The sequence below is a fragment of the Aspergillus affinis genome (genome assembly GCF_023601865.1).
Source record: "Aspergillus affinis strain CMG 70 chromosome Unknown NODE_28_length_305421_cov_87_880826, whole genome shotgun sequence".
In the NCBI taxonomy this organism is placed as follows: Eukaryota; Fungi; Ascomycota; class Eurotiomycetes; order Eurotiales; family Aspergillaceae; genus Aspergillus; species Aspergillus affinis.
In genome coordinates, this window is record NW_026515809.1 from 213376 (window position 1) to 232545 (window position 19170).

At 50.0% G+C, this 19170-nt stretch overlaps 4 protein-coding genes across 4 annotated transcripts; 2 read left to right on the forward strand and 2 right to left on the reverse strand.

Moving 5' to 3' along the window:
• Window positions 1-653: 653 nt before the first annotated feature.
• KD926_005667 (alpha/beta-hydrolase) lies at window positions 654-2000 on the forward strand (the record flags this gene model as incomplete). The annotated part of the gene is made up of 1 exon (XM_053098857.1): window positions 654-2000. One exon carries the CDS (start codon window positions 654-656, stop codon window positions 1998-2000), a length of 1347 nt encoding a protein of 448 aa, XP_052957353.1.
• Window positions 2001-2309: 309 nt separating this feature from the next.
• On the reverse strand, window positions 2310-13200 carry KD926_005668 (SET domain-containing protein; the record flags this gene model as incomplete). Its single annotated transcript, XM_053098858.1, has 20 exons — window positions 2310-2759; window positions 2844-2860; window positions 2931-3462; window positions 3550-3810; window positions 3864-4077; window positions 4216-4361; window positions 4650-4904; window positions 5655-5888; window positions 6460-6933; window positions 6976-7795; window positions 8000-8812; window positions 8868-9575; window positions 9628-10268; window positions 10630-10928; window positions 11158-11332; window positions 11383-11603; window positions 11792-12066; window positions 12121-12434; window positions 13048-13088; window positions 13131-13200. The coding sequence occupies 20 exons, from the start codon at window positions 13198-13200 to the stop codon at window positions 2310-2312; spliced, it is 6960 nt and encodes a 2319-aa protein (XP_052957354.1).
• Window positions 13201-13467: 267 nt separating this feature from the next.
• Window positions 13468-14331, forward strand: KD926_005669 (uncharacterized protein; the record flags this gene model as incomplete). Its single annotated transcript, XM_053098859.1, has 1 exon — window positions 13468-14331. One exon carries the CDS (start codon window positions 13468-13470, stop codon window positions 14329-14331), a length of 864 nt encoding a protein of 287 aa, XP_052957355.1.
• Window positions 14332-17041: 2710 nt separating this feature from the next.
• Window positions 17042-17950, reverse strand: KD926_005671 (uncharacterized protein; the record flags this gene model as incomplete). Its single annotated transcript, XM_053098861.1, has 1 exon — window positions 17042-17950. One exon carries the CDS (start codon window positions 17948-17950, stop codon window positions 17042-17044), a length of 909 nt encoding a protein of 302 aa, XP_052957356.1.
• Between the last annotated feature and the right edge of the window lie 1220 nt (window positions 17951-19170).

Genomic DNA, 19170 nt, shown 5'->3' on the forward strand with positions numbered 1-19170 from the left:
GCAGACCGCGCTACGGACGGTGACCATTGTCGCCAATACTCGAGGTTCCACAGTGACGCAAGCGACGCAAGTGACACGACTCTCTTGGTACCCATGGGGGTTGGGAAGTCATATTGAAGAGGACAGAAACTGTGACTTTCCGCTCTGTCCACGGATTGGATGGTCCATGCGATATTTCTCATCAGTAGGATGAGAGCAGTATTGCAATTACTTCGGCCGAGGACCTGTGCTCCGAGAAATTTGGATTTCTTGAAGGGAGCTCTCTGGATAGTTAGCTTCGAGGCTGTGTCTCTGTTTCATTTAGTTTCGACCAATGACCCATGATAGGCCAAAGGGCGGAAGTAAAGTTGTACGACCTTCACACGTCACAAAGACCTCGTGCGTTCAGCCACATCTTTTGGTTGGTGTATTTCCTACAGTGGGGTCAATGTACTCTTTCCATCAGTCAAGTAGTCGGAAGGTCCCATCATTTATCTTGTTTGGTCCGTTGCCTCCCATGAGTCCTCTGCAATTACTTGAGACTCCCTTCACTTTTTAATCATCGGGACACCCAGGCTGAGTATTCCCACTTTCCCCCCTCTGGCCCCACCCATCATCTGGTCCATTGAACTACTGTTCCCTGACCCTTTCCCCATCTCAAGGACTAGCTCAGTATGGATTATAACGACCCCAACCACCTTCTCGCGGCAGCAAAGAAGCTTCGAACCGATTTTCTTCAACAAGTTCGGAAAAGCTCAGTCTCTGATCAGCAGGCAGCAACACTCCGAGATGACCCTGTAAAGGGGCCTCGGTGGGTTGCAAAGTTTACAGTCCTAAAGCCGATGGAGGATACATCTCGCGAGCTACTCCTAGCTCTGGTGGATGAGTTGAACGATCAGAATATTTTCTATGATCGTCCAGACAGTCAAGCCCTCCAATTTGAATGGGTTGGATACCGCCATAATGTTGACAAGAACATGCCTGAGCCTTTGATCTCTGAGAGCGAGAAATTCCAGCGACTCGATGCGGAAACAAAACATCCTGCGGTCATTTTCTATATCTACGGTGGAACATTTGTTCTAAATACCCCATCCTGCTACCGCCGGACTACAGGTTTCCTGGCTAAAGAGACGGGTTCAAAGGTCTTGATGGTACATCAGCGGCTAGCACCACAAAATCCCTTTCCGGCAGCCTTGCTCGATGTATTTCAAGCCTATTTAACTTTGCTCGCTCCTCCCCCTGGTGCTCTTCACAAGGCCGTTTCACCCGCTTCAATCGTGATTGCTGGGGACAGCTCAGGCACATGCCTTGCGTTTGGGCTATTGCAGGTGCTGCTGAGGCTCCAGCGGTCGAAGAGAACAATCGTTTTTTACGGGCAGAGGATCGAGCCCACCGTCCCTGCGGGCCTGGCACTAGTCAGTCCAATAGCCGACCAAACGGGCTGTCTTCCTTCTTATGAGCTGAATGTCAAGACTGATATACATCCGGTCCCGATGGAAAATCTCCACTATAATCAGCCCGATTTTCCTACGTGCGCACTTTGGCCTACGCGACCTCCCCGCTCAAATCTTTACTGTGACGGCGCTCTGCTAGCTCACCCTCTGGTGAGCCCAGTTGCTTCCGAAGACTGGACGGGCTCATGTCCCATCTGGATGGCCTCTGGCGAAGAACAAGCCACTGATACGGCGCGGCTGATTGTGCAATTGGCTAATGCTCAGGGGGTCTCAATTACCTACGATGTGTACGAGAAAATGCCACATACCTTTTACTTTTACTATCGTCAGGCACCGCAGACAGCAAAGATTATGACCGAGTGGGCACAGGCCATTTTCCGGTTCACTGGCGGCAATCGGCCCGCCTCCTGTGTTCGTTATATTCGAGCGAAGGGGTTAGTTGCCGAGCCACAAGAAATGAACCGAGCAGTGCCTTTTACGGTCGGCGAAGTGCGTGAGCTCATGTTGGAGAAAACCCGAAAAATGAAGGTCCCGCCCTTTCATCGTGATCCCCGGTCAATGATATAGAGGAGGCCGAAAGCTCAATCATTCAATCAATCAATCAATCAAAATTCTATTAACCTGGTGGAGCCTATCTATTGAAACGGCAGGCTATGCAGGCGCTTCGCCGACTGAAGCAGAATTTCGAGCCCATACGCCATATAAACCCTCAAAGCAGTAGACAAAGGAAATCAAAAAGTAATACAACTAAACCGGCTTCCACACGCCTGCTGCGTGCCTACTGCGCTCCTAGGCGCTGTTCTCTCCTTCCACTCCGTTCTATTTGTAGTATTCCTGCATGTGTGCGTCGTATAGCCAGTTGAGACTCCCTGGCCCTTAGCGTTCTGTATAACTATCGTCTTCCTCGTTTAGATCGAGTCCCTCTAGGAGGGTGCTGGGTTCCGGGACCTCCTCTTCCTCCTCGTCGTTAAATGTGGCGAATCGGAATTGCTGTAGGAGGCCTGTTCGTTGCATGAAATTGGCGACGTAACGTATCGCCTGCGGGTGGTTCATGACTGCGTCGTAGTCCTGCATACGCCTACGCAGTCCCTCGATAGAGTCGAGGCGTTCCATCATTATTCTCCGACTGGCGAGGTGCAGCGAGCACTCCATAAGGACGTGTTTAGGCGTTTGAGAGCCTAATTTACACCCGCAGCGGTCGGAGTCGACCTGCTTTATCTTGAAAAGGAAATGTCTCAGTCCGATCCTCATTGTGCGCATCTGGATAATTATAGAGGTCTGAGGCTTGCTCAGGCCCTCGTATATCCTTAAGACCTTCTTATTCGGCTTCGGAATCAGCCGTTTGGTAGACTTTTCAGCCCGTTGTCGCTCCCATCACTTCGCCCACTGCGCCTGGATTCTCCGGCGTACGTCAGTTTTGGCTGCAGCTGCAAGCCGGGTGATTAGCCGAGCGGCCAGCTCCCGCGGCCCTGCTGAGCTTAATTCAATCCTCTTTACCTATCGCGGCCCGCTTGGCCGCCTCATCAGCTCGTTCATTCCCTTCTATACCGATACGCGCAGGGATCCAGCGCAGCTTTATATCTCCCTGCTGCAGGCCGCTGCCTCTCAGGGTCCTGATCCTCTCGTAGATAGCCCGTAGTACGTACTGGCCTGATGGTCGGCCAGGGTTCTGCACGGCTTGAATGGCCGCCTGGCTGTCTGAAAAGACCGTGATCGGGGCAGCCTCTGCCCACTTCAGGGCCATTTTGACTCCCTCTAGCTCTCCCACGTACACAGTGGAGTCAGCCGCGGCTCCTAGGTATTTCTTGCGGACCTTCCTGGCCCGAATCGAGACTGCAGCGCCCCCTACGTAGCCGTTAAAGCTGCTGCCGTCAGAGTACCAGATCTGCCTCCGGCTTTCCTGGCAGATCCTGTCGTGTTCTTGGACTGCGCTATCCGCTCCCTCGATCACGCAGTTAAGTAGGAGTTCCCACGGGGCAAGCACGTGCGCCTTTCGGGACTCCCACGTAGCTAAACTTCGGCCTCCGGTCTATAGGGGGCCCCCTTTCCTCCACCTCAGCGCCTCCATGGGGGACTACCCTGACCGTTTTATCTCCGCCGAGCTCCTCTTCTTGACTAATCCCCGGGGACAGGCCATAACCGGTCCGGTCTGTATCCGGATTGCAGTCTTCTCAATCATCTGTTGCATGTGCAGGCGGACCGGAGGCAGGAACAGCTCAGCTCCTAAAGCTGCAGAAACAGTATTTATGAATGTTCTACTAATAAGTACTGCCGCCCGGGTCTGGATTCGTTCGAATTCGTTGATAGTCTTCTGCCGTTTTGCATACCTAGTACGCCCGCTGGTAGGGATATACCATGCAGCAACTCCGTAGAGCATCTGCAGTATTATTACGGCCAGATATATGGTCCGCATATTGAGCAGGGACGTACCCTATGTGGACGCAGAGATGCTTCGTAAGGCTTCGAGATTCCGTTCGCCTTCGCTACCACCTTGGTACAGTAGGTAGTAAAGGAGAGAGTCTTATCGAGCCAGATTCTGAGGTATTTAGCGTGCTCCACTGGCCGAATGACGTGGCCCGTTGCGTGATCCTTTATTGGCAGCTGGTCATGCCCCGGGGGTTCAACGGGAATCTCCCTGGCGCTCCTGTCCTCCCAGTTAGCGTTAGTAAGGTCATTTCCTTTCTATAATTCCGTGTAATCACAGGGGGTGTCCCTCTCGGCCCTAGGATCGGGGTCCAGCGGGTTCCGGAAATGTATCAGTTCGAACTTATCCGGCACAAACCTAGACGAATGCTGCCAGGACCATACAGCAGCCTTATCGAGTGCCCACTCCAGTAGACGCTGATTAGCTGCATAAGACTCGGAAAGAGCGATCGTACAAGTATCGTCAATCCAGCCGAATGCTAGGGTTCTGCCCGAGAGCGGTAGCTAGATGCGCATGTTCTCAACGGTATTGATTTCCAGTGCCCGAATAAGGGGCATATTGAAGAGAAGAAAAAGGATCGGGGAAATAAGGGATCCCTGGGGGATCCCCGTGGGGGTAGAAATGATACCGCTCAGGTAGCCAGGTAATTGGAGCCGGGTCTGACGGTCTGAAAGGAATGACTCTAGCCACCCGGCGAAGTGCCCTAGTCGTGCCATCTTCAGGTTGTGCAGCAGCCGGGTATGAGAGACGTTATCGAAGGTCCCTGCTACGTCTAACAGGAGCATACTTACCTTCTGGCCTCGGCCCCAGCTACCAAAGATAGCATCCATCAGTAGTTGAATTAGATGGTCGACGGAGATACCCTTGCGTCCCCCTAGGTGCCCTCGTGGCAGTAGGCTATGTTTCTTCAATGCGTAGGCTATGCGGGTAGCGATAGCTGCCTCTAGAATCTTACCGAGTGTATTCAAGAGGGCAATAGGCCGGTAGGATTTAGCGACTCGATAATCCCGTGGCGCGGCCTTACGGAGGACAACCGTTATAGATTGCTAAAAGTATCCGGGGTTATGCCCGAGCCGGATACAGGCGTTAAAGGTACCTGTAAGCGCCTTCACGAAGGAAAGAACCTCACCTAGCCAGTGCTAAACCTTATTAGGGATGCCGTCGGGCCCGGGAGCCTTATCAGGAGGCGCCTTTCGGATGTAGCGCAGCATCTCGTGTTCGGCGAGATCCGGGAAGCCAAGTTACCGAGGTAGAGAAGTTGTAAGGATATCGGAAAGGTCTGCGGGAGGTAGGTAAGGGAAAAAAACCTTCTAGAATGTTTTAACTTTCTGTTCTGCAGTTTCTGCGAGGCCGTTATCTGGTGTTTTCAGTGTTGGGACCAGTCCCCCGGAGGCGTCCCGGTTCCTGGCCTATCTGGCCACGCGCCACATGCCTCGGGGGCCTGCCTCGGTGACCTTTCTGACCCAGGTCCGGTGTCCCTGCCGTAGGGCCCTCGCCAGCACTTTTCCTTTGCGGTTTCTGACCTTCGCATAGCGGTCCCAGACCAGCCCCGTAGTGGGATCGGTAGGGCCTATAGCCATGCAGGTCTCGGTATATATACGCCTAAATCTACGAGTGATCTTGATCATCTCTCGGCATTCCGGGGTGAAACACTGGTTCGCCCACTTGCTGAGCTGTGCCCATGGGGTAAATATTGCTATTCCTTGATTTACCGTTTCAATAAGGAATTCCATTGCGAGTTTAATGTGTTACTTATTCTCAAGTAGAAAGGCCTTGCTATGTAAGTTCAGATTTACAAAAGCCTGTAGATCTTTTACTTTGTACGTTTTCCAGTTGCGGCGCCGCTGCGCCTCCGGGGTCTTTGTTTGGATGTCAATAAGGGTCCGTATAGGTAGGTAATCGGAATCTGCGTAAATCTTTTCAGTAATCTCACAGGTAACTAGCCTAGGGGTCAGGTCCTGCGAGCCGAGGACTAGGTCAATCGTAGTCTTCGTTCCAGCTTCGTCTCTGGTAGTGGTGCCCGGCTCTAGCTAGAGATCCAGGCACCTTCTATCGTTTAAGTCAAGTAACTGGTTAGAAAGGGTATCCCGGGCGGCATTCTCGCCGCCCCAGGCCGGGTGATGAAGGTTGAAGTCCCCCAGTAGGAGGACATAGTTGTTAGTATTGTTAGTAGTGAGGTCACTGATCAGGCCTAAGGTGCCTGTGCCAACCTCGGCTGGTCGATTATATATATTGAAGATGCGAAGCCGCTTGCCATCAGCATCGGTCAGATTAAGCTCTTGAATGTCTCTCGAATGGGGTATGTGTTTTCAGGTATTAAAGTCGATTTGTCGCGAAATAAAGAGGCACACGCGTGCCCGCTCGTCCCCTATATCCGTCCGTGTCGGGTATAGAAGCTGGTGTGTTGCTTTAGCTGAGTAATAGGTTGAATCCTGAAAGGGGTTATCCTACGGTTCTTGTATGAAGATGATACCAGCCTCCAGAACCGCAGGGTCCCGGAGGAACTGGACTATTACCCTATCCTTTGATCGATTCACATTGTATTAAAACACGTGTAGGGGCCTATTCATGGCGACAATCTCTAGTACGTTTTCTTGATACTGAGCGGGCAAGCGTGTTGTCTTCGGCCAAGACGATCGTAATCGAATGCCCTGAGGGGATAGGTGCAGAAATAAGAGATGCATACGGCGATTTTGGGAGGGCTGTCACTGCGGTATCACTAGTGATATCGCTAGTCGATATTGATCGTCCTCGGTAGGTTGGCTGCTTGCTTCGGGTCCTCTTCGCTGGAGGGGTGTCCCCTGTAGCAGGCGAAATGGCAAAGGAGGCAGCTTCCTGCGTTACCTGATGTCTAGCGCTTCGCCTCGTTGCCCGCAAGGAGGTGACGCTGCGGGGGCGCCTCTTGCTCAGGGTGCGACCCCTGGGGGCAGGGGTCACTGGTGCGGGCGTCTCCGGTTCGCTGATCATGTTGATTTGCTGGGCAATCGACGGTTCTGTCTCGGACGGGGTAGGGTCCACGTCTATCTCCGGGTTTAGGTCTATCAGGGCTTCTTCTTGCTGCACAGGGACGAGCTCCTACGAGCTGTGTAGCGGTATAGATCCTTTTTGAAATCTTACTGTAGAGCGATTTCGCTCTGTTGGCCGGCTGGTTGACCGGGTCCATCTTTCCCTCTGTCTCCCAGATCCCGCAGCCCACCCCTCGCTGTTGGGCGGGCCAGAGGTCTCCGTGTCGCTACCCACGGAGGGATAATCCTGTAGATAGGGCGGGATGCGGTGCAGGGACTGCCGATATTGAACTGCAGTTTGCACCCGCTCCTGCTCCGCTACATACCTCGTACAAACTCTCGACCAGGCGGCGTGCGCCTCGTCGCACCCAGCGCATTTGCGTCCCTGGCTACCGGTAGCAGACCTCTGTACGCAAGACCGGGTCTCGTGGCCTTCGGCACAGAGGCCGCAGGTTGTTTTATTCGAATAAACGATTCCTATATGTCTATATTGCTGACATTTGAAGCATTGCCGAATCCGCGCGTTCCTATCGTATAGAACAGTTATCCGGCTATCGCTGGCCCAAATAGTCCCTTTCATGATTGCCTCGTTTGCATGCCTCGGGTCAGAGAATTCGACGACGGGAGCGGAGGATTTCTGGTTCTTATGATTGGAGGGATGGGTAAGCCAGGCCACGCGCTTGATATCGGGTTTCTGGTTCCAAACCTCCCTGTTCTCGTCGAGTAGCTCGCTGGCTACTCGGTCCTGTTCGCCCTGATCACTCAGGTCCTGGATTGACTTGATCGGGATGCCATGAACTACCACGCCCCATGTAAGGCGTCGCAGGGTGGCCCCGCTTGACATGAGATCCGCCCATTTATCGTAGATCCTGGCAGTCTCGGCCTCCGCGGCAGTACGTAGAGCCAGGCTAAGATCGGGTTTCTTGGCATGCCTTTGAAGTTTTAGGGAACATGATCATCGTACTGCTTGGACTTGGATAAAATGAAACGCCATATCAAGCTCCGTCTCCCTCCTGCGCCCATATGCAAATCCACTTCATGATACATACTTCTATTCCACCCCAGCAAGAAACCCATCCGTCCGCTTTGAGAACCGACTGTACGTATCCTCAAAAGTCTCATCCTCGCCAACGCACATCTTATAGGTTATCCTAGCATAGTCCTCTGCCTGACTTGCTAGTTCTGGAGCTACATCGCAATACGCTCTGCAAAGAATCATCCAACATCCAATAAGTCCATCCATCATCAGACCCCATTTCATAACATGTAGCGGCGCACCAGGCGTATGCGGGACTCCCCCGCCTTCAAGCACATACCCGAGTGACTCTAAAGTCTTCAGTGCAAACTCAACAGTCTTCTCTAAGACACCCCGCGAGGCGTGGGCCACCGCTAGACTCAAATACGCATTCCAGATACCGAGACGTGGGACTTGAACGGCTGGCTTGCGATACGTCTTCTCAAGTTCAGAAACAAGTTCCTCAATTCGAGCAATAGCTGACTTCGGCTTGCGGGACTTGCTCAGGGCCTGAAAAGCATTCACCAAGTCCGCCGTGAGCCTCCTTCGCTTCATCAGATCACTCTCCGTTGTATCGGTGGTATCCTGGCAGATCACGCAGCTGCACTTGAAGCCCCAGTGTTTCAGATTGAGTTGTTTCGCCTTAAAGGTGTCTTCCGAGGGTAGTTTGTACCAGAAAACCAGCTCGGTATTGGCAAGAAGATCCTGGGTAGCACGGACGATCATCATATCACCAATGAATGAGCGGCGAACATTGCTGTAACAGGAATGGTTGATGTAGGACGCCAGAGGCCAGACACCACAGGAGTGGAATTTCTTGTTCTCGGTGGGTTCCAACTGTGATTCGGCGTCTTTCATGATGCGTAGGTGGTATTCGCGGGAGGAGAGGGAGCAGCCGAAGCAGTTGAGTGACATTATACGCTCGATGAGAAAGCTAAAGGTCTTAGCTCGTATTTTAAGACAGGACGGATCTTGTGTTAAGGACTCACCTATCTACAACAGGTGTACCGTCAACTTCTGCGACATCAACAGGTTGGTATGAACCGTGGTAAAGGTCAGTGAACATCGACATACGCGACGGGTTTTTGTAGAGTTTCTGTGCGATTAAAGCGATAAGGTCCGCCTGAGTACCCATTGTGATGGTGTTTGTCTCCGTGTTCATCAAGATCGAGAGGCTGCTCGAAGCACCAGCAGTTTCGTCATGGAATGCATGCGCAAAGGCTTTCTCGCAAAATAGTAGATCACCGGCTCGAACAGCCTCTGTCGTGAATAAGCCTCGACCACGAGACTCCGTTGACCTGACAGCCACGGGGCCGATATACGTTCCGCGATCGAGGAGCGGCGGACAACGTTTCTTTGCTTCTCGTTGCAGGTACTTGAATGGGTATTTCCCAGACTGTTGTTCTGCAAGCCGTGCAGTGGCGCGGTTAAATTCGATTTTAGCGGTGGTGTTGCTCGGGAATGCGGCACAGAGCACTTGGTGGACTTTGCAGGATTCTTCAAATCTGGCGAGATGGTAAAGGGCCTGAGATTTGCGAAAGAGGGATTTTTCAGACGATTCCTGGTCTGATAAGATAGTTTCGAGGCCATAAAGGGCCGCGTCAAATTGGTGAGTCTTGAGATATGTAAGAGCGCGGTTGAGCCGGATTGTGAGGGCTTCATCGGTGGTTGGGGAGGAATTTAGAGCCTTGGAGTAGCTACATTCTGATCAGCTTCCTTCTTCCAAGTACTTCTTCCGTGGATGCTTACCAATCAATAGCAAGATAGTACTGAGCCTTGTTGAAATGGTCGTTGCCTTTTGTTTTGCAATGGTTGGCCGTTGCATCCATTCCGCGCCGACCTCCCCATGACAAGGGTACTAAAGGGTCATGGCTTGGGAGAAATTTCATGTCAGAGAGATGGTCAACTCGGATTCCGTAATTTTCATCGGCCATGATCTTCAGGTAAGGTTCCTTCACAAGTATCGCTGTTCCTTCGACGAGACGGCCATCGGTCGAGAGCTCTTTCTCCTGATTGTATAATTGTAACACGAGAACGTCTCCTCTTTCATCTTCCACTACGGTCATCACCGCGGTCATTCTATCTGGCGGTGTGACCGCTCTAAGCAGAATGTAAGATCCACGATGATGAGTTTCGAGAGTAAGATCTCTGATTAGTACTCGTTTCAGGGTACTCAAAGTAGCAACAGAGGGCGGGTAGGCTGGAGGCACAAACGACGAGTGAATCACATGCCCGTTAGCAGATGTATTACTAGACATCATCCGACGAAACATGAACTCCATTATGATTTCGTCGCGAGACTTGGTGGGCTTGAGAGTCTTGCCCATGTGGAACTGCGCATTTTGGAGAATTCGTTTCTGTTTCTGTAGGTGTTGCAGGTATTCCGGTGCCTGGGAGACGTCGTGAGTGTCCATATTGCGAGGTGAACTAGTAAATGGCTGACGTATTTAGTAAAAGACACTCTTCTGATAAAACAGACTTTATCTTCGTAAATACGATGAAAGCCCGTCGGGCATGAACAGAAGTGATGGTTGTGTTGTCAAAGCGGGGATGATAGTGATACAGTAGTTGCTATGGCAGGGACCACGTAAACGGATTGTATGATGAGCGTGGCTCTAATATGGCTAGAAAATCGGATGGAAACGCTTGATTATCTCTCATACTGCAACTGCAGAGGTTCTAGAAATGCAGCGGCCCAGTGTGGGTCAGCTGACTGGCTAACTACGTGCAGGCTAGCGCCGCAAGCCATACCAGCAGGCCCCAACATTGTATTGGTAGACTTCCATGCACCTGTTCGCCTATGAGGCTAGAGGACTGGGCCGAGACGTTGTCGAAGGCACCAGCCACGTCTAAGAGCAACATACTGACCTTCCGGCCCTTGCCCCAGCTCTCAAAGATCTGGTCAAGGAGCAACTGGATCAGGTGGTTGACTGAGATGCCCCTGCGGCCCCCCAGATGGCTCCTGGGTAGGAGATTACGCTCCTCCAGGGCCCAGGCGATCCGTACTGTAGCCACGGCCTCCAGGATCTTACCGAGGGTATTCAGGAGCGCTATAGGTCGGTAGGATTTGGCGAAGCGTTAGTCCCGGGGGGCTGTTTTACGCAGTACTACAGTAGTCGATTGCTGAAAGTATTCAGGGTTGTGCCCAAGACGTAGGCACGCGTTAAATATCTGCGTTTGTACAGTGAGGAAGGAGGAGACCTCACCCAGCCAGTGCCAGACCTTGTTAGGGATGCCATCCGGCCCTGGTTGCTTTGTCGGGAGGCGCCCGCCTGATACAACGGAGCACCTCGTGCTCGGTAAGGTCCGGGAAATTGATCTGGGGTATCCGGGCCGAAGGGATGTCAGAGAGGTCCGCCAGGGGTGGTTCGGGAAAGAAGGCCTTGCGAAATGCCTCTATTTTCTGTTCTGCGATCTCCGCGAGTCCGAGTTCGATCGTCCTCGGTATTCTACTCTACTGCGGGATCGTTTCGTGGGTGGTGTATCGCCGGTTGATAAATCAACTGGTAGGGTAGCCAGGTGTGAGGCTTCCTGCCGTGCTGTGGACTGGGTACGGGCACTCCGGCGCGTCCTTTCAGACGAGGTAACGCTCTGCAAGCCACTCCTTCGTCCACGGCGACCTCTAGGTATCGGGGTCACTGGGGCGGGCATCTCCGGCTTGCTCTGCTGACCGGCGTCCTCCCGGTCAGGCTGCGGGGGCGTATCCACTCCGTCTGCAGCAAAATCTATCCTATCATCTGAGGGTCACTGGCTGTAGGAATTATTTCTTGCGAGCCGGCGTGCGGCAGCGTAGATCCCGGTTAAAATCAGAATGTTGAGCGATTACGGACGCTCGCAGGTCTACTAACGGACCTTGTACGCCTTTATGAGAGGCTCGTGTGCGGCTGGCTGCGTCCCTCGCTGTTAGACGAACTGGAGGCTTCCGTACCGCTACGTACGCAGAACTGAAAGTCCTGCAGGTAGGGAGGCACCCGGTGCCAGGCCTGCCAGTACACTACCGCGGCTTGAACCCGGTCCATCTCTGCTGCATACCTCGAACACCCTTTGTGCCAGGCAGCGTGTACTTCTCTATACCCTGCACAGTGGCGCTCCTGGCTGTTGGTAAACTTGTAGGAGCAGTTCCGGGTCTTGTGACTGTTCCCACAGAGCCCGCAAGTTATTTTATTCGAACAGACAATTCCTACGTGACTATATTGTTAGCAGATAAAGTACCGTTGGATACAAGCAGTCCGATTATACAACACTGTCTTATGGATAACGCTGTCCCAAATGGTACCTCGTGCGATCGTCTCGTTGGCGTGGTAGGGGTCTAAGAGTTCTACAATCAGGGCGGACGATTTCTGGTTCTTATAGTCGGAAGGATGGGTGAGCCACGCGATACGCGTGATCCGGGGGCTCTGTTGAGCCTCCTTACTTACCCAGTAGTCCCTGTTTTCCTCGAGCAGCTCGTTGGCCACCCGTTGTTGTTCCGTTTCGGCGTTCCCGAGACTTGGCGGTACTTTTGCGAGGATCGGCAGTCGCCGGTGGACCGTGCCGAAAGGCCCGAAACCCTGTACCTGCCGCTTTTACTTCGACCAATATTTGTAGAAACATCATGGCACAAGGAATAGAGTTTAAGATGCGTTATGAAGAGACAGCTTCAACATTAAATTAAATGTGAAATAACGCATTTGACATCGTGCTGTCACGATCAAGAACTTAGTCTGAATCTGCTGGCCAAATTGCCACCAAACTACGATTGCGTTCGTAGTGGAGGAAAGCTATATTGTAAGCAATATTGAATATTGCACCGGGCAATTGGAAAGGTAATATCAAGCTTGTCGAAGACTTGTTGCTCTTATGTAGTGCTAGTGAAATAAGTGGAAATCGGGTGTTAATATAATTGATGGTCTAATTGTAAGCTAAATGGATTTACACGGGAGCTGGTTCCACACACGCACGTTTGTCCTTTGACTGTGCGTCTTGAATACCAGAACGAGAGCAATGGTACCGCAGCGTCAAGTTAAATCATAATAAAAACAATTATCAAGTCTTTGTCGGCTGGGGCGCTTTATTAGATAGCATGAGACATCCCTGCTCGGTACCCCGCACTACTGACCGTGACGTGGCAGACTCGTCATACTAACCAAACGAAGGGAATATCCAAATCATCGGTAAGCTCCCACTTACTTGCAAAATGTTAGAGGGTCCCCGGGTATATGGCCTTGCATCTGCCTATTGTAGTTAGTTAGTCTGCATGTCAGCTGACCCACAGTGAATCGGCCGTAGCAGATAGTTTCGCTGCAGAGCTAGAGCTTCAAACGATTCAGGCATTCTACGCATCTTCATCCTACCCGCGCTGACACAAAATCCTTCCGAGCGCTCGAAAACCTATTAGAGCTTTGATAGTCTTTCAGCATCTATACCGATGGACAGCGAGTTTGGCAAGCAAGTTGCAAGCAAGAAAACCACTTCTTGAATCAGGTAAATCTAACGTATGGCAGATGTCTTTCGTCGGCCCTCTTCACCTTCGTCGTTGGCCAGGGAAGGAAGGAAATTACCGTGCACTCCGCGCCCCTTGCTGGTCTGTCGCCCACGCTCGACAAGCTCATGAATGGCGGAATGCTTGAGGCAAAGCTTCGCCAAGCCGACTGGTCAGAGGTTGTCGAGGAAGATACATTCGTCAGACTGTGTGAATACGCCTATCAAGGTGATTACACGCCACCGCCTTGTGTGGAAAGAGGAGCCACCTTGAGTATCCCAGAGGCCAACGCTGAACCGGAAGAAAATGATTGGGGTCATTCGACCTCGACGACAATGAGAAAATTGAAAAAGGGAAACCAGTGGGGAAAGACAAACAAAAGCAACGTACGAAATAACATCGAGGCACCTTTGGATCCTGAGGCATGTCTCATCCCAGAGCCTGCGGCATGTCCCAGCCCAGAGCCCGTGCCTGAGGCGGAGGAGCCTTATGATCCTTATGATCCTTTTCAAGGGCGCATTTTACCTTACAGAGAAAAGAGCATCTGGACTCGACACCTCAAGGACAAGTTCGAAGATCTCAAAAAGCGATATGCAGACTCGGTTGACAGCGCTCTACTCCTACACAAAGCCAAGTTTGCTCCCATGGGGAATGATGACCATCAGGAGGATTTTGCACCTGTTTTTCTTGGACATGCGAAGCTATACATATTGGCTGACAGATACAATATTCTCTCTCTCGCAGATCTGGTACTGCAAAAACTGGTAGTAACGCTGGGAGATTTCAAACTGTGTGAAGATAACATAAGTAATGTGGTTGAGCTCGTTCAATTCGTCTATGAACACACACGCGCTGATGATGCTCTAAGAACGTTAGTTACAACGTACATTGTGTCTGTGCTTGGTCAGATAGGCGAGAGCAGCGCTTTCCGAGAGTTGCTAGTAGATGGTGGGGATTTTGTCCATGATTTCTGGCAGAGTGTTTGGAAATGATATTCTCGGCACCATTACCGGGATTCTTCGAGAAAGTTTTGATTGGTCGATCATCAGGTCCGGTTGCAAAGATTGCTTTTATGAGGGAGTGGGTTTTGTTTTTCTAATTGTGAGGGTAGTTGTACGAAAGTCGTCGGAATTTATTATGCGTGAGTGAGGGTTCATCCAGACGTCAACTTTTCCCGAGCCTCTGGGTGATGTTTGTATTGAAAATTTTCTCTGATTGACGGAGTATCTCGAGAACACATTTATGTTGACTGCCCTCAAGTTGACAAAACAGAATACTTCAGCTACTTCGAGAAACATTTCATCAACCTGAGCACTTTACAGCTACCACAGCTATCAAAAACCTATGATATCCAATTTATATGAGGGGAACTTGGATGACTGCTCTATCCGAAGGAAATGTTTAGACTGTCATGAATCAGGCTTTGCAACGAAAAAGTAACTTTCATTCTTGTACGTAGAGGAATTTTGCATAACTTGAAGGCGAAGGGAAACGATCAGAGAAAACAAATGTGGAGGTTGCAGGACTAGACTAACAAAGCGCAAGGCCGAGCCCGGCATGAATGTCTAACTATAGATACTTGTAGTATCCCTTGCTACAAGAAAGAAACCTCCATTAACACACTCATCTGGCTACAGACACACACTGGCCAGGCGGTAAGGATTCGAACGTGTGAGATGGGTAGGCCTGGTCGCCTGTGTGTAAAGTTGAGGAAATTCCCGGGCTCATAACCATTGAATTTTACCCACCTCACTAGAAAGGATCAATCCCATTTAGTGAAGGGCAATTCTAGTGTATCTTTGCGTGTACAAGGGGGTTTTCCGGTAGAAGGTTATTATAAAAAACTCCCGAAGAACTCAGCAGAAAGACACAGATGTTATATCAGGTTATGCTTAACATCAAGATCAGTGGTCGAACTCTCACAACGTTCGAGCTTACGTTCGTTCTGATCACTTGACAAGTACTCTCTGCATATGGACAAGATGACAACCCCAATGACCTCATCTCGTGTTAGATCCCTGCCAAATGAAATAATTCTGGCCTTTTTCTGCTCTCTGTCGTCATTTTCCGATGTTGCATACTTTGCGGCCACTTGTCATCTTTACCACCAACTATAGACTAACAATCCCTACATGATATTTAAACATGTCGCACCGCGAACAATTCCATGCCGCAAGCATGCACGAGCATTACTGGCCGACCAAGGCGGTCCCTCCCTCGATACATGTCATCTGTCCGTCCAGGATGTTATCCAAATCATCCGCAATGACCAAGTCGTGGAACGGTCTGTTGTTCGTTTTAACAAATCCTACGCTGGTAGTTATGCTCAGAAGCCCATTTAAGCCACACCCGTCGAATCTCACCCCCACTGAGCGTCACCGATTGATCCGAGCGGTGTATCAACTATGGCGATTGGCGCTTGTCGACTGTACCACTATGAAGCAGCGAGTCTATATCTTGCGGCTAAAAGATTTGATGATCCTCAAGGGACTGGCCAGTTTCTTCTCTTGGTGGTGTGTCGAATATCTAGAGGAAAGTTCCACTATCAGGGACAAGCTCAAAGCCAATCAGGACCTTTTCGAAGAAATACATTTTACAGTTCATGACCGATTCCACCAGGTTAAAAACAAAATTCACAATGACAACAATTGGTGGGATGAGGCATATGTAACGGGTTTAGTGGAGGAAGTCGTCCTCTTGGATCGGTTCCAGGCTGAATTCAAGAGAATAGTCATTGGACCCTGCCTTGAACGAAACCGGCATCCCGCCCCTCCTCCGGAGACTGCCTGGTATGATACTTCGGATGACGACCGGGCAGAAGGAGTCGAGCTGGGAAATGTTGTTCATCGTCAGTCCAGGTGTTTTGGGCCATGTAATTGTCCTCAGTACCCGTCTTCAATTGACAGCGATTACACTGAAAGCGATGACACTGAAAGTGATAACTCCGCACGCGATGATACTGAGAACGATGACTCTGAAAGCGGTGACTCTGAAAGTGATGAATATGATCGAGATGCTCGGAGGATTATTACTCTGGAGGCGAATCATAGTGGTTGTAAATGCCTGCTCCGAATGCCAAATAATATCAATTTTTTTGTCTCTCGACTAAATTGCCTCCAGTATTCAGTTTACTCTTTCTTGCGGTGCTGCTTTAAAAATAAAATCTTATACAACTTTATTGCTGACATAGTCGCACCGGAATAAAGGACCAGAGCGTGAGACGTCCGCGGGTTTTGCCGAAATAGTTCGCTCAGACTAAGATATCCATACTTAATTATTTATTTATCTCTGGCGTCTCTAAATTGATTTACAAGATGATCTAAGGTAATCAAACCGTGTCAGCTTGTCCTCCAACATCATCAACACCCTCGCTGCGAGGTTCGCAATCGCTGATAGACCTGTATTCTAATACCCCATATGAGTAGTTAAACCCCTTTTCGTCATTTTATTCTCTCAACCCAGTGTTCAACTTATCATTAGCCCTAGAACATCATCAAAAGAAGCATTCAGCCCGAATCCAAGAACAGGATCCGTAAAGCTAGACGAGTAATAATCAGTGTACTGAGCATTCGCATACTCAGACTGACGCCGAGTGCTGAATAAACTTCCACCGGTTGGAACATGGCAGTTATCTTGGCTTCGAGCAGCGAGCAGCTGACATATTTCCAGTGCTCGACACTTCTAATCGCAGGGCTTCACATTCTACCCTCGGGTCCGGCGTGACCAGTAGGTGTTGAAAGTAGCTGAATCTGTCTCCAAAATAGTGGTAACATTATGCCAGAAAGCCGGGGTGAGCTCCGTTATGGGCCGGTGATTAAGGGATGGGCGAATCAAGGATCCATAGGACTGTTTCGCGGAGTAGCTTTTAGTCCAAACCGGTTTGGTTTGAAATTCCGCTTGGTCCATGTCCGCGATGTATGTTTCAACATCAAGAATGCCGAAGGTGACGGGGTCCACCGTATTAACTCGAAACGCCGGCATACCAGGCAGAGGTGATATAGAGGGTGCGATGTAAGAGACTGATACAGCCGTCTCAGCTGCCTGGTTTTGATAGTTTGAATAACTGATTTCGAAATGATCCAGGTAGGTATGACCTGTAGAATTTAGCTTGGGGCCTCTGGGGATACCTGGACATAGATAAATTTCAATACCAAAAATCATAGCGGCAATAGTTGCCTCATATCGATTAACGATCTGATCAAAGCGATTCGACGCGTCACGGAAAGCATCAGGGCTACCCATGGGCATGTGACCAATGATGTATACGCGCTCTCCGCTGCGCTCGGCTGAATCGAGCTTATTAGTGAGCCACTGTAATTGATGATTAGGGTCGGGGCTGTCCATTAATTCATATATGCAGAATTCCAGAGTGTAATAGAGGTTAGTGTTAAGCGAGATGATGCGCAAATTGGAACTAGGGTGCTTGACTGAATAGCGCCCAAAGTTTGTGATGTCCGTGGATGGTCCAACCCATCGTGACCACGCTTTGGAAATCATACCGAAGAGCCACATTGTACTATTATTAACCTCCGACGGCATAAAGGCGTTTGTTGGAGACATTTCGTGGTTGCTGAGCGTGCCATAGACTTGTGTCAAGCCTGCATCCATCATTCGTTGATAGGAATTGCCAATTCCCCAACTGTTATGATCTACTGACGTGTTCCATATAGCATGATCCACTAAGTCTCCTGTAAAAATGGTGAAGTTAGGCGAAAGCCTCTGTATAGCTCCATACATGCTTTGTTCAAGACTGGGAGGGGCGCCGCATTTGTGGCTGCCAAAACTCCCAGCGGGCTCATAGTTCTGAGTACGCTCATCCAAATCCGAATGTTCTCTTAACCTGAAAGCCTCTTTAGATAAAATCTTTCATATCCATGGGGCTTCTGGAACCTTTTACCTGCAACACATTGGCTTTGAACAATTGGCGTTCGACCCAGGAACATAAAGCTGATCGACATGAATGTCGAAAAAATAAGCAATGCGATTGGGAGCTAAAGAGCCCGTATCCTCGAATTGTGAGGCTGAAGATGATTTGCTCGCATTAGGTGTTGCATCGGCTTTGCCGTGACTTGGAAAATGACATCCAAAGTTGTCACATCGGGATAGTCACAGACACCCATAAGAGAGATTCAGAACAGGGTCTCTGCTTTGGAACCGGGGTCTAACCTTCTGAGACTATTAGCCAGAAGTGTCCCCTGTGAAGCAATTGTCTGTCGACAAACTTCGCTTTCATCGTTCTGCTTATACGGTTAGAAATGCTCGTCCGGTTCAAATGTTTTCCGATTTCAGACATGGGATAACTAGGATTACCGAGTCTAATCCACAAATATTTTTGATAGCCGTCATAAAGGCTTCGTCACTCATAGATGCCAATTCTCTCATGTACCCCATCATGGCCTGTTCAAAACGTCTGAGATAGCTTCCCCACCGTGAATATGTATTTGACTAAATACCCTGCAATCTTCACATTCTCTCATTTCTTCATTGGTGTGGTGAACGTCTTCATCAGACCTGGCCATAAAGAGATAAGATAGAAGAAACATTAAGCTTGAAAATCTCATTTTGACAGCTTATGTATCGGAAGAGATAATAAGACAAACAGCAGGTTCAAGCCAGTTTGGTAGTCAAGAACACCGAAGATTTGAAGAAAATTTAACATTACTACAGTAAATAGTTCCCATATGATCTATCGATCGAAAATTTGAATGGCAAGTTTATCACTCGGTCTTTCGGCACCAAGGCAGATTTTAATTTCGAAGAACCGCCAGTGCGGTTCGGTCATCGGTATTATTTGAATAGATAGCTAAAATTCTACATGCCCCACAATTAAG